Source organism: Oncorhynchus mykiss, chromosome 8, assembly GCF_013265735.2.
Source record: "Oncorhynchus mykiss isolate Arlee chromosome 8, USDA_OmykA_1.1, whole genome shotgun sequence".
NCBI lineage: Eukaryota > Metazoa > Chordata > Actinopteri > Salmoniformes > Salmonidae > Oncorhynchus > Oncorhynchus mykiss.
Window position 1 is genome coordinate 63,206,801 of NC_048572.1, and position 15,499 is coordinate 63,222,299.

General features: G+C 42.5%; 1 protein-coding gene across 1 annotated transcript in view; it reads right to left on the reverse strand.

Moving 5' to 3' along the window:
* Window positions 1–2,231: 2,231 nt before the first annotated feature.
* Window positions 2,232–15,499, reverse strand: part of LOC110530312 (tenascin-N) — a 30,799-nt gene continuing 17,531 nt past the window's right edge. The window contains exons 7-17 of the mRNA XM_036985951.1: window positions 14,347–14,610; window positions 12,398–12,661; window positions 10,433–10,696; window positions 9,451–9,714; window positions 6,028–6,158; window positions 5,444–5,582; window positions 4,990–5,141; window positions 4,736–4,832; window positions 4,425–4,589; window positions 4,077–4,240; window positions 2,232–3,533 (exon numbers count right to left, since the gene is read on the reverse strand). Of these exons, the coding sequence (XP_036841846.1) occupies window positions 3,408–3,533; window positions 4,077–4,240; window positions 4,425–4,589; window positions 4,736–4,832; window positions 4,990–5,141; window positions 5,444–5,582; window positions 6,028–6,158; window positions 9,451–9,714; window positions 10,433–10,696; window positions 12,398–12,661; window positions 14,347–14,610 (2,030 nt within the window). The 3' untranslated portion in view covers window positions 2,232–3,407. The remainder of the gene's footprint in view (window positions 3,534–4,076; window positions 4,241–4,424; window positions 4,590–4,735; window positions 4,833–4,989; window positions 5,142–5,443; window positions 5,583–6,027; window positions 6,159–9,450; window positions 9,715–10,432; window positions 10,697–12,397; window positions 12,662–14,346; window positions 14,611–15,499) is intronic.

The following is a 15,499-nucleotide window of genomic DNA, read 5'->3' on the forward strand; positions in this document are numbered from 1 at the left end:
CCTGTTTGTCAGATGCCACTTTGGAATCTGAGCACCAAACTTGAGCTAATGTTGAACTTGTTCTCTGTGAGTGAGGTAAATAGCCACAGACTCAAAACACTGCTGCATGTATACTCAAAAGTGTAGGGATGACAAAATAAGCATATGTTAATTGACAATTGAAGTAACCTTTGAAGCAGGAATAAGCGCATAAAGGAGTCATTCTCAGGGTAAAACTGTTTTACTTATTTTTTCTACAGGAGATTACATGTGTCTAACTGGATAAAAATGTGTGAAGAATTGTGTGTGAGGCATTTCCTTCCCATTCCATCCCTATTACATTCATCTCAGCATTAAAGACATGCTACGCTACTTTGCCGACTAAGAAAGTATTTTTTAAACCTCCCACTTTGGGCTGGATGTGTGAATGTGTAGTTCATACATGTATAATCTAAGAGCAGAATACTGTCTTACCTCAATTATTCACAATTCCTAGTTTCAAAGTAACTGGTTTCTTGAACCTGTGCCGCACCATTTCCCCTACATTTCCCCCACGTGGGCAGCCCCCTAGAAATTAGAGTTCTAGCCAATGAGTTTCAGCCCCTCGCATTTGTGTATTTCTAGCAAGAGGCCTGCCCTTCATTATCTAATGAGGTTGCAGGGTGGGCCCAACAGCTCATTGGACACAGCAGAGAGAGAGAGAGAGAGAGAGAGAGAGAGAGAGAGAGAGAGAGAGAGAGAGCAATGATGAGGTGCACATATCTGCACATATGTGGCGTACAGTAGTACGCAATTGTCGGGGACCACTTTTGGCTCGTGAGTGTTACTTTCAGACTAGTGGCTAAAAAGTATCAGAGAATCTCTTTAAGAGCTCATTTGCCCCGCAGTGCTGTTATAGGAACCAATCTTCTTTATAGTAATTTACAATCCATGTGGTTCAAATAGCTATTGCATCAATTGGCTCCTGTGAGACATTTCAAAAGCTCAGCTAGAATATTCCACAGTAGGCCCCATCCTCTTCCTCCTTCTTTTTCATTCTCGCTTAACTTTGTGAATATCTTTCTTGCATTGTTATTCACACAGTCCAATGTGTGAAATCATTCCTCAGCAGTGAATTGAAACGACAGCTGAGAAACCAGGGGAAGTTGAGAAACCTCAACTTGTGGTATGATACACAACTCAAGTGTAGGTTATCCTAGACTGTGTCTGTCAAAGAGAAAACCATAGTCATTCAACTCAAAAAGGACATAAATAGGGACCATTTTCAAATGTCCTGTCAAGATCAGGTTACCTGTGAGGTTACGTCACAAAGTGATATGAATGGTAAAAAGCAAAAGGAAACTGCAAATCTGCTATTCTGTTTTTCTGGTATATCTAACCTTTTCTGCAAATCTAACCCTGTTTCTGGGAAAGATATGGTGAAAATCAAACGTTTTCTACTTCGTTCCTCTTCAAGTATGAATTGAATTAGTTGATTAACATCAACTGCATCTTTTTGATAAACACTGTGTGAAGTCATGTCCCATTCAAATAGCACTCTCTGTCACTGCAGGCATAGATGCTACTGAGTCACGCCCTGACCTTAGAGATCCTTATTATTTTCTATGATTGGTTAGGTCAGGGTGTGACTCGGGTATGAAAGTCTATGTTTTCTATTTCTTTGGTTTTTGCTGAGTGTGGTTCCCAATCAGAGGCAGCTGTTTATCGTTGTCTCTGATTGGGGATCATATATAAGTTGTCATTTTCCTTTTGGATTTTGTGGGGTCTTGTTTTCTCTTTAGTGTCTGTTACCTGACAGAACTGGGCGCTTTCGTTTTGTTATTTTGTTTGAGTGTTTTTTGGATAATAAAATCATGAACACTTTCCACCCTGCGCTTTGGTCCACTCCTTTCGACGAGAGCCGTTACATAGTGCTATAAAGGACTTCAATATAACACAGCAACTGGGTCATTCCACCAATTTGCTGCCTTTTGAGAAATGTATAAGGAAAAAAAAGAAAGAAAGAAAAAAAGTTTGATTTCACCTAACTTGAACATTTTGTTATTTAGCATTCAACTTCATGAATATCAGGTTTTCCCATCTCAAATGACTATAGTAAATGCCTATTAAGTGTGAAATAAAGTAACAGGGATGGCCATAACAGGGCTGACAATTTCTTCTGAAGTCAGCCATAAATCCCCTTGTGACAGGAGGAATGGAAGTATGTTGTGTGCAACAGGCAGTGGCAATTGAATGCAAGCTTCACCAAAAAATGAACTTGTTGAAACATTTATAGCCTGTCAATCTATGGGTAAAAAGGTTGACATGTTATGCTTGACACCACAAAACACCAGAAAATGGCCAATAAAATATTTTACTCTATGATTTGACTATTAGATATTCAATGTTTCTTCTGCAAAAACCGTGTTCAGTTCACATAACAGTGTTGACCTTAAAACGAGGGACAGATGTAAATGAATCACTAATCACATGAAATACATAATAGTCTTCAGAAATGACTGTCATAGCAACACTTTAAGTAGGGCTTTACAATGATGGTGAAACTTGGAGACCTTTTGGGATTAAGTGGGTTAAAATCTTCCTAGAAGTGACACAAGGTGGATGGAGGGACATGTCAAAATGCTGAATTTTGGCATTTTAGCAAGCCTATATTCATTTTAGGAATCCGATTGATTGAATTCTCCATGTGGTCTATATTAAAGGGCACTTCATTTAATATAGCAGGTTTTTAATTTCTACTTAAAATATCAAAGGGACGCAAAAGGCACTCTTCGTGGAACGACACAATTACAATACACACTTGAAAATACAATCTTACAAAGGAGCATGTCATACATTCTATTTCTTATGCATAACATCTGAAATGTGAAATGTAGCTAACTCTGTAGGCTGGGTAGGCCAGAGACCAGAACTTAGAACAGAGAGTCAGGGTCTATGCTATGTTATGAATGTGAACAAGAGCAGTATAACTATTCTAAAAACACGGTATCATTTGGTGATCTAACTGATTATGCATAATAGGAGCAGACAGTGTTATGAATATGGTGACTGTTTTATGCCATGGAGCCAGCCTATAAAATGTAATCATATACAGTACAATAGGACAGAGGTCATTTGCTAAGAATCTACGTCTGCGAGGAATGCCGCTTTAGGACAGAGCCAAGATACGAAATCCTTTTACTTTGCCCATGTGATAACACTATACAGTGAAAGTTGCAGTTCACTTGTTCATAATATATATGAAATAAACCAATAATACAAATATCCTATGAAAAATAAAGACGTTTATGGCTGCAGCCATATGATATGTTAACATAAAGTAAGTTACAATAGTCTTGAGATAGATTGATGTTCCTGGTTTGAGGTTCTAGCTACTTTGCCTGGTTTGTAATGAGGTTCCCATTGACTGCTTTAGTTCATCAGAGGGACTATTTTCTGGGAGCTGTACTGCTTCTAAGCGACCTCCTCTTCCTGGCAGTGCCCACAGGCCGAATCTTCATCTCAGTGAAATCAAGAGACATCAGGTGACCCTTCCATGGCTCCCAGTTCACACCCTGGTAGAGGTTAGAAAGAGAGACAGGACAACACATTAGCCACAGTCAGCCAGATGTTTCATGATACTAGTAACTGCTTCACACTGAAGAGGATTTCATACTGTCTCATATCTATCAAAATAAGGTCAAATATAGAATGATCCAGAATGAAACTTCTATCAAGTTCTATCTGTGCCGGTGATGTCTTCATCAATACTGACACAAACGTATTTTGCATCTCATTAAGAGAGGCATGGTATAACTTGATATGACAAAACAATTCCCTCCCATTTCCTCTCAACGTTCTTCATGCAGACACAAAACAGTTCTTGTTAGGCTCCCTGAGAATGAAAGTTAGCTATAAACACCTATTTATAAGGCTTTTTGAGAAAAGTGTACCTTTATGGAAGCTGATAAATCTAGGACAGCCATTTCACACTAAGAATAGAAAACCCCTACCGGACGCTCACGTGCAACTACCATGGATTCTGTATTATGCTATCAGCGCCATCTGCTTGTACGATCTTGCACTACACCCCCAAAAAACTGCCGCACAAGTCTTACCATGCTGTGTCTGTTGTCTCCGAATTTGCCGTTGAGGTTGGCAAGGTGACAGTTTTTGTACCACCATGCACCACGATGTGTCAGGGCACAGTTACCAAGAGCAATGTCATTGTCATTGTCAACCGTGGAGAAGGGGCGACCTTGATGGTAGCTCATGGCATCGCCTGGAAAACAATCATATACCTGATTCACAGCATCCATTGTGAAAATTCTATTCATGACAGTCACAGCTGTGTGGTAATTGGTTATGTGTGTGGGTTGGAGCCCTGAGTTTGTTTAATGTGTGGAATATTTATGCTTGTATTCCTCAACAACAAATTGTTAGAAAGATACAAAGAGATGGTCCACCTGCTGTTCCACTGTATTCACCGATGGTCAGATTGAACTTCTGCTTAGCCGGGGCTATCTTGAAGTTGTCATAGACAGCATAGGCCTTCTCTGAACCCACACCAAGGTCCACTCGCAGCTCGTACTGCGTGGGAGTATTGGTCAGCTCATAGATATTGTCCAGACCTGTGGGTTAGAGTAAGAGAACTTTGAGGACTTATTACATTTACATCATCATTATCGTCAATATCAATTCCATGAGAGGAACTCCTAGGAACATAACAGTCCTATTGAGATACAGGAGATGAAAATTATGTTTATACAGTACTAACCAAGCCAAAATTCATCAGTCATGTTCCCAAAACCAGCCATGTACTGTCTCCAGCGCTTCATGAAGTCCATCTGTCCATTGTTGCGTCTCTGGAACACCTGGGGAGTGATGTACTGTAGATCTCAGTCTCTGCTCACACACAAATTTGATTGATAGTTTGATTGACCACTTAAATCGATGGTCCATCTATCCAGACTGTTTTTTTCTTTCAGTCATCAATACCATCAATCAAAATGTACTTTAGCTTGAGCGTACCACCCATCCACCGCCATCAGTGTCCATGTCACAGTACACCTCCATGGGCTTGGTGCGATCACTGTTGACGTAAATGGTGTAGATTCCACTTGCCACGTTACCATTCTTCTTAATCTGAGTACAGTCCATGGGGAATGGGTACAACAAACCCACTGTGAAGGATACAAGTGCAATGATGCCAGTAAACTATAACCGTTATGGGGTTCAGGGGAAAAAAAATATGTAACGATGTGTCAAGTAATTTATTCTGATATAGCAGCAAGCTAATTGCCCTGAAAGTTGGCTTTCAGTTGTATTTCACAAGTGACCAATTAATTGTAAGATGAGAAAGAAATGAAACATTACTAATCAAATTGAAATTATAGCACAAGAGTGTAGTGAAATGCTAACATCTCACCACACTGAGTCAGACTAGTCTGGTGTGTGGATGATGTTCATAGAGGGCACAGTGTACCTGTTTTGAATGTGATCTCTATCACTCTGCTCCTCTTTGGTCCTCTGTAAGCAAGGAGGGTAACAATGTAGTTCTTTCCTTTCTCCAGGCCCGATAAGGCAAAGCTGCTCTCTCCTGCCCTCAGCTTCTTCTCCACAGCCTATTCAGAACACAGTGGAATTACAATCATTCACTGAGACAAGGAAGAGTCACTGACACAGAACTAAAGACCACTGACGTTGGTTTTTACAAATGTTTCGCCACTAGAGGTCAGGGGTATAACACTGAGAATACTTGTTTTTTGTACACGATGCACGCCAACAGTAACTTTGTCGATTAAGGCAGCTCCCCGCACCTCTTCAGAGGGGTTTGGTTAAATGCGGAAGACACATTTCAGTTTAAGGCTTTCAACTGATTAGGTATCCCCCTTTCTCTTTCCTTTCCCTTTCATATAGGATGAAATGAAATTGTGATCTCCAATACCGAAAGCTACGAAAAAAACCACAACTGGCTAATATAATAGGTTTCTATAGCTACATACATATATCATGACATTGCATATTTCCATGCCCACAACTAGAGTTTGTGTTACTGAGAATTAGTACCTTCAAACTGCCATCCTCAGCTCTCAATGTGAGGATGTAGCCATCGATTCTGGCTAAGGGAGCAGTCCAGGTCAGGGTAGCTACATTCAGTTTAACATCCGATGCTTTCAGGTTTTTTGGTGCGTCAATTTCTATGGAGAGAACATCCCAAAACAGAAGCCATTTAGTCAAATAGAATGCATGAATGAAAATGTCCAGACGCAGTAATTGGATGGCAAAATAAGAATATGACAGCTGATGAAGTACTATTTATCATGCCTTACATTCCTCCATCTCTATTCTCCAATAAATGTCACTGTTTGTATCTCATATTGAGCAGATCCTTGAACTGTTGGTTTGGGTTGACCAGAATTCCACTAAGAGCGAAGGAACCTGACAGCTCCTCAAAGATGATTATGCCTCCACACAGGATGTCCTAGCCTTGTCTGAATCCTGGCGTAGGAAGGCCATCAAAAACCCTGAAATGTCCATCCCTAACATTTCCAGACAAGATAGAACTGCAATCTACTGCAGAGATAGCCTGCAGAGTTCTGTCTTACTATCCAGGTCTGTGCCCAAACAATTTCAGCTTCTACTTTTAAAAATCCACCTTTCCAGAAACAAGTCTCTCACCGTTGCCGCTTGCTATAGACCACCTTCCGCCCCCAGCTGTTCCCTGGACACCATATGTGAACTGATTGCTCCCCATCTATCTTCAGAGCTTGTGCTGCTTAACACCCCGGCCATCCTACAATCTAAGATTGATGCCCTCAGTCTCACACAAATGATCAATGAACCTACCAGGTACAACCCCAAATCTGTAAACACGGGCACCCTCATAGATATAATCCTAACCAACCTGCCCTCCATATACACCTCTGCTGTCTTCAACCAGGATCTCAGCAATCACTGCCTCATTGGCTGCGTCCGTAATGGGTCTGCGGTCAAACGACCACCCCTCATCACTGTCAAAGCTCCCTAAAACACTTCAGCGAGCAGGTATTTCTAATTAACCTGGCACGGGTATCCTGGAAGGATATTGACCTCATTCCGTCAGTAGAGGATGCCTGGTTATTCTTTAAAAGTGCTTTCCTCACCATCTTAAATAAGCATGCCACATAAAATTTAGAACCAGGAACAGATATAGCCCTTGGATCACCCCTGACCTGACTGCCCTTAGCATCGAATAGCCCCTGCGATATGCAACTTTTCAGGGAAGTTAGGAAAGAATATACACAGACAGTTAGGAAAGCAAAGGCTAGCTTTTTCAAACAGAGATTTGCATCCTGTAGCACAAACTCTAAAAAGGTCTGGGACACTGTGAAGTCCATGGAGAATAAGACCATCTCCTCCCAGCTGCCCACTGCACTGAGACTAGGAAACACTGTCACCACCAATAAAGCCAGGATAATTGAGAATTTCAATAAGCATTTTTCTATGCTAGGCCATGCTTTCCACCTGGCTAACCCTAACCCGGTCAACAGCCCTGCACCCCCTACAGCCACTCGCCCAAGCCTACCCCATTTCTCCTTCACGCAAATCCAGATAGCTGATGTTCTGAAAGAGCTGCAAAATCTGGACCCCTACAAATAAGCCGGGATAGACAATCTGGACCCTCTCTTTCTAAAATTATCCCTCAAAATTATTGCAACCCCTATTACTAGCGTGTTCAATCTCTCTTTCGTACCGTCGGAGATCCCCAAAGATTGGAAAGCTACAGCGGATATCCCCCTCGTCAAAGGGGGCGACACACTAGACCCAAACTGCTACAGACCTATATCTATCTTACCCTGCCTTTCTAAGGTCTTCGAAAGCCAAGATAACAAACAGATCATTGACCATTTCGAATCCCACCGTACCTTCTCCGCTATGCATTCTGGTTTCCGAGTTGGTATGGGTGCACCTCAGCCACGCTCAAGATCCTAAACGATATCATATCCGCCATCGATAAGAGACAATACTGTGCAGCTGTATTCATCGACCTGGCCAAGGCTTTTGACTCACCACATTCTTATTGGCAGACTCAACAGCCTTGGTTTCTCAAATGACTGCCTTGCCTGGTTCACCAACTCCATCTCAGACCGAGTTCATTGTGTCAAATCGGAGGGTCTGTTGTCCAGAACTCTGGCAGTCTCTATGGGAGTGCCACAGGGTTCAATTCTCGGGCCGACTCTTTTCTCTGTATACATCAATGATGTCGCTCTTGCTGCTGGTGAGTCTCTGATCCACCTCTACGCAGATGACACCATTCTGTATACTTCTGGCCCTTCTTTGGACACTGTTAAATTAACTAACCTCCAGACGAGCCTCAATGCCATACAACTCTCCTTCCGTGGCCTCCAACTGCTCTTAAAGGCAAGTAAAACTAAATGCATGCTCTTCAACCGATCGCTGCCCACACCTGCCTGCACTTCCAGCATCACTACTCTGGACGGTTCTGACTTAGAATATGTGGACAACTACAAATACCTAGGTGTCTGGCTAGACTGTAAACTCTCCTTCCAGACTCACATTAAGCATCTCCAATAAAATTTCATCCAGAATCGGCTTCCTATTTCACACCAAAGCATCCTTCACTCATGCTGCCAAACATACCCTCGTAAAACTGACTATGCTTTCGATCCTTAACGTCGACGATGTCATTTACAAAATAGCCTCCAACACTCTACTCAGCAATTGGATGCAGTCTATCAAAGTGCCACTGCAACCTGTATGCTCTCATTGGCTGGCCCTCGCTTCATTTGTCGCCAAACCCACTGGCTCCAGGTCATCTATAAATATTTGCTAGGTAAAGCTCCGCCTTATCTCAGCTCACTGGTCACCATAGCAGCACCCAACCGTAGCACGCGCTCCAGCAGGTATATTTCACTGATCACCCCCAAAGCCAATTCCTCCTTTGGCCGCCTTTCCTTACTGCTTACTCTGCTGCCAATGACTGGAACAAATTGCAAAAATCACTGAAGCTGGAGACTCAAATCTCCCTCACTAACTTTAAGCACCAGCTGTCAGAGCAGCTCACAGATCACTGCACCTGTACATAGCCCATCTGTAAATAGCCCATCAGACTACCTCATCCCCGTACTGTTATTTTTTTCTACTTGCACATTAATCTTCTGCACATCTATCACCCCAGTGTTTAATTGCTACATTTTTATTATTTTGCCACTACGGCCTATTTATTGCCTTACCACCCTTATCTTACCTCATTTGCATACACTGTATATAGACTTTTTATATTATGTTATCGCACTGCTTTGCTTTATCTTGGCCAGGTCGCAGTTGTAAATGAGAACTAGCCTATGAGAACTATCCTAAATGAGAACTAGCCTATCTGGTTAAATAAAGGTGAAAAACAAAAACACCATAACCTCTTGTTCAGAAATGACTATCTCACTCATTGGACAATGAATTTGTGGGATTATCATGAAAATACAGATAGAAAACCTGTCTCAGCTTCTGTGGAGCTCTTCCTGCTGACCCGGGAGCCCTTGACAGCCCAGATGTAGACTGTGTAGATGACTCCAGGCCTCAGCCCAGTCAGCCTGTAGGAGGTGCTGTCTGCCCCAACAGGGATCTCCACACTGGAGCCCTCAGCAGAGCTGTAGCTGATCAGGTAGCCATCAATGTCCGCTAAAGGTCTGTCCCACGACACATCAGCTGTGTCCTCTGTCACTTCTCTGGACAACAGGTTAGTAGGAGCTTCCAAATCTGGAGAACCATTAGTAAATGGATTATTACTATACACAGTCTACCATGCATTACATTTTTTTTTCATCTGGGAGATTAAAAGTTGTGTTTCCCAAGAGCGAGATCATTTTCATGTCAGGATTTGTTAAAAAGTAGCACAAGTATTTTGCATAGAATAATTAACAAACTAATATCGAATTATTGAGGAATTACAACCCAATAGCAATGTTTGTTGGATGTTTTTAGGCCTCAAAAGTGATCATCTGTTGAGATAAGTTCATGTTACAGGCCATCTGTTTTGTAGCTGCAGCTATATGGCAAAATTCTAAATGACCTGGGAAAGGTTATCACTATATCATTTCAAGCTTTGCAATGCAAATTTGTTTCCATTTTTTAGGAGGTTGAGGAATATAGCTGGATGTACTCAGTCAATGGTGTGCAGAAAGTGGACTAATCTTGACATTAAGATATAAAAACATCAGACAAACTTCAATTTTGAAGTGTAATGTATTTGTGAGTATACATATTATTAAAATATATAATTTTCTGTGATGGTCAGTTGTGGAATGACTAAGGATATGTGAGACAAGTTTGATTGATTATCTCTTTGCCACTTTTACTGGTAACACTACTTTGTATAGTCCCAGATGAATTATCTAACACAAACACTTCCTATTCTAAGTAACATCCATATCTACAGGGTTTTTCAACACTTTGAATCACGAGACGAGTTAGTGACCTGTCTCAGCGTCAACAAAGTTCTTCCTGCTGACCCGGGAGCCCTTGACAGCCCAGATGTAGACTGTGTAGATGACTCCAGGCCTCAGCCCAGTCAGCCTGTATGAGGTGCTGTCTGCCCCAACAGGGATCTCCCCACTGGAGCCCTCAGCAGAGCTGTAGCTGATCAGGTAGCCGTCGATTTCAGCCTGGACTTTATCCCATGTTACTGTCGCTGTGTCTTCTGTCACTTCTCTGGTCAACAGGTTAGTAGGAACATCTAGTTCTGGAGAGGTATGAGTGTGAGTTAATTTCAGTAGTTTCAGCACATACTATGTAAGTAGCAGGCACTAAAAGCTAGATGTGTTAGGAACTATGATAAAGCATATGTATGTAATTCTACCAGTGCAGTGTTATCACATGAAGATCTTTAACAATGTATTTTTAAAATATATTTTTCCAGGCATTTTTCAATTAATTATCAGTGTTCAATTTAACCTCAATGACTAACCCTATCTTAAAGTGTACCTACCACCACCCTGTTTGTTACCAGTTGTTAACACTTGTTTGAGAGCAGAAAGCTCTGTGTACCACCTTCCATTGGTCCTGTGTCACAGTTCATTTACGTTTACTGATCCAGTAATCCTAGCCTTCCCCAACCTACCCCCATCCAGTCAGCAGACAAAACATGGGAAACATGGGGAGCCCTGCTTGAATTTCACCCCTCTCAGATGTTTGTATCCATGTGGAATCCCATTGTTTGACTTATGGGACAGGTTAGTGTACTATGTCTGTTTCATTTTCTCACTGAAGCAGGCATCCATGACAATGCAGCTGTAGGCATCAAATAGGCTTCCAATGTCGCACACCAGCAGTCCCTGGAGGCCAGACGACCAAACCTCACCTACGTAGCAGGTAGTATATTGTTTACTTTTGGTATCAATGGGATTGTGGGGGAGGAAATGTATACACTGATACGGAAAGTATATACCACTGGGTGTGATATTTCTGCGCTATGAGAGCCAAGAGGAGATTTCCTACACAGTGCTTATCTATAGCCTGTATTTCCTGATGGTGGGTGTCAGCTGGTATAGTACTTGAGCCTTCTGTTTTAATGCCATAAACAGCAGTTAAAATGCACTCTCCTCCCTCTCTCTCTCTCTCTCTCTCTCTCTCTGTCTCTCTCTCTCTCTCTCTCTCTCTCTTTCTCTCTCTCTCTCTCTCTCCGTCTCTCTCTCTATCTGCCTCTCTCTCTCTGTCTCTCTCTCTCTCTCTCTCTCTCTCTCTTTCCTTTATGTATAACGTTGATCTCAAGTATTTGATAGTATTTTGCTGACTGGATTGCCAGTAAGTGAAAGTTAAACAAATAGTTAGGTGAACCGAGGGGTTATTGAAAAAGCCCCACCAAGCCGTTACTGCTTCCTCCTTTTACCCTATCACATTGACACACAAGGGAAGCATATGTTTGGTGTTTCTTTCAAATGAGCAGAATTAAATAAGGAAGGAACCATTTCTAGCTCCCTTAAGCTCTCCTTAAATGTCTCTAAAACATTTCCACAAACATGCTCCACAGCTATAGGCTATGATAAACTCATTTCAAAAGAAGTGTCTACCTAATTACTTTAAATAGCTTGCCCAGCACAGGTCTGAGCAAGAGTTTCCCTCTTGGAAAAGATGTAAAGAAGATACATATTCACAAAAGTGCTGAGGGTGAAAGTCTGGCTGGCTGTTTTTTTTTTTTGTACCATGTTGTCATTTTGTAAAGTGCATCCCTTTAAAAGTGAAAATACAGCCCTAAGAACTATCCACAAGACCCCAACATTAAAAAAATGTCCTCTTGCACAAAGGACCTACATAAAGCATAGGATGAGAAGTTCTCTCCCATACATCCACAAGCCATCAGGATCAAAGTATAAAGACAGACGTCACTTAAGACTATTTCGAGAACTGAAACAAAAACAAGTCAGGCATTTGGTTAACAGTTTACCTGTCTCAGCTCCTGTGGAGCTCTTCCTGCTGACCCGGGAGCCCTTGACAGCCCAGATGTAGACTGTGTAGATAACTCCAGGCCTCAGCCCAGTCAGCCTGTATGAGGTGCTGTCTGCCCCAACAGGGATCTCCCCACTGGAGCCCTCAGCAGAGCTGTAGCTGATCAGGTAGCCGTCGATTTCAGCCTGGACTTTATCCCATGTTACTGTCGCTGTGTCTTCTGTCACTTCTCTGGTCAACAGGTTAGTAGGAACATCTAGTTCTGGAGAGGTATGAGTGTGAGTTAATTTCAGTAGTTTCAGCACATACTATGTAAGTAGCAGGCACTAAAAGCTAGATGTGTTAGGAACTATGATAAAGCATATGTATGTAATTCTACCAGTGCAGTGTTATCACATGAAGATCTTTAACAATGTATTTTTAAAATATATTTTTTAAGGCATTTTTCAATTAATTATCAGTGTTCAATTTAACCTCAATGACTAACCCTATCTTAAAGTGTACCTACCACCACCCTGTTTGTTACCACTTGTTTGAGAGCAGAAAGCTCTGTGTACCACCTTCCATTGGTCCTGTGTCACAGTTCATTTACGTTTACTGATCCAGTAATCCTAGCCTTCCCCAACCTACCCCCATCCAGTCAGCAGACAAAACATGGGAACCATGGGGAGCCCTGCTTGAATTTCACCCCTCTCAGATGTTTGTATCCATGTGGAATCCCGTTGTTTGACTTATGGGACAGGTTAGTGTACTATGTCTGTTTCATTTTCTCACTGAAGCAGGCGTCCATGACAATGCAGCTGTAGGCATCCAATAGGCTTCCAATGTCGCACACCAGCAGTCCCTGGAGGCCAGACGACCAAACCTCACCTACGTAGCAGGTAGTATATTGTTTACTTTTGGTATCAATGGGATTGTGGGGGAGGAAATGTATACACTGACACGGAAAGTATATACCACTGGGTGTGATATTTCTGCGCTATGAGAGCCAAGAGGAGATTTCCTACACAGTGCTTATCTATAGCCTGTATTTCCTGATGGTGGGTGTCAGCTGGCATAGTACTTGAGCCTTCTGTTTTAATGCCATAAACAGCAGTTAAAAGGCACTCTCCTCTCTCTCTTTCTCTCTCTCTCTCTCTCTCTCTCTCTCTCTGTCTCTCTCTCTCTCTCTCTCTCTCTCTCTCTCTCTCTCTCTCTCTCTCTCTCTCTCTCTATCTCTCCCCGTCTCTCTCTCTCTCTCTCTCTCTCTTTCCTTTATGTATAACGTTGATCTCAAGTATTGGATAGTATTTTGCTGACTGGATTGCCAGTAAGTGAAAGTTAAACAAATAGTTAGGTGAACCGAGGGGTTATTGAAACAGCCCCACCAAGCCGTTACTGCTTCCTCCTTTTACCCTATCACATTGACACACAAGGGAAGCATATGTTTGGTGTTTCTTTCAAATGAGCAGAATTAAATGAGGAAGGAACCATTTCTAGCTCCCTTAAGCTCTCCTTAAATGTCTCTAAAACATTTCCACAAACATGCTCCACAGCTATAGGCTATGATAAACTCATTTCAAAAGAAGTGTCTACCTAATTACTTTAAATAGCTTGCCCAGCACAGGTCTGAGCAAGAGTTTCCCTCTTGGAAAAGATGTAAAGAAGATACATATTCACAAAAGTGCTGAGGGTGAAAGTCTGGCTGGCTGTTTTTTTGTTGTACCATGTTGTCATTTTGTAAAGTGCATCCCTTTAAAAGTGAAAATACAGCCCTAAGAACTATCCACAAGACCCCAACATTTAAAAAATGTCCTCTTGCACAAAGGACCTACATAAAGCATAGGATGAGAAGTTCTCTCCCATTCATCCACAAGCCATCAGGATCAAAGTATAAAGACAGACGTCACTTAAGACTATTTCAAGAACTGAAACAAAAACAAGTCAGGCATTTGGTTAACAGTTTACCTGTCTCAGCTTCTGTGGAGCTCTTCCTGCTGACCCGGGAGCCCTTGACAGCCCCAATGTAGACTGTGTAGATAACTCCAGGCCTCAGCCCAGTCAGCCTGTATGAGGTGCTGTCTGGCCCAACAGATATCTCCCCACTGGAGCCCTCCGCAGAGCTGTAGCTGATCACGTAGCCGTCGATCTCTGCTTGTACCTTCTGCCATTCCACGGTAGCGGTATCCTCTGTCACTTCTTTGGTCAAGAGGTTAGTAGGATCGTCAAGATCTGTTGACATATATGAGGATGTAGGCAGAGAAGACATTGTATGAAGAATCACTATTTTCTATAAGGACACTCAGGTATGTGGTTTATAAAACACCATTCAAACATTTATTTTATCCAAGTCGGTCAAATGATTTTCTGTTGGGCTCTTCACTCCTGTGAGGAGCAGACAGAGACCCTAGGAGCAGGCTGGAAGAGGAACGCAGACCCAGCATATACATCTACAATGGCACAATGTTGGCCCAATGCGAATATAAATATTGACCATATAAAACCAAATGCATGCTTTTCAACCGTTCGCTGCCTGCACCCGCACGCCTGACCAGCATCACCACCCTGGATGGTTCCGACCTTGAATATGTGGACATCTATAAGTACCTAGGTGTCTGGCTAGACTCTAAACTCTCCTTCCAGACCCATATCAAACATCTCCAATCGAAAATCAAATCAAGAGTCGGCTTTCTATTCCGCAACAAAGCCTCCTTCACTCACGCCGCCAAACTTACCCTAGTAAAACTGACTATCCTACCGATCCTCGACTTCGGCGACGTCATCTACAAAATTGCTTCCAACACTCTACTCAGCAAACTGGATGCAGTTTATCACAGTGCCATCCGTTTTGTCACTAAAGCACCTTATACCACCCACCACTGCGACTTGTATGCTCTAGTCGGCTGGCCCTCGCTACATATTCGTCGCCAGACCCACTGGCTCCAGGTCATCTACAAGTCCATGCTAGGTAAAGCTCCGCCTTATCTCAGTTCACTGGTTACGATGGCAACACCCATCCGTAGCACGCGCTCCAGCAGGTGTATCTCACTGATCATCCCTAAAGCCAACACCTCATTTGGCCGCCTTTCGTTCCAGTTCTCTGCTGCCTGTGACTGGAACG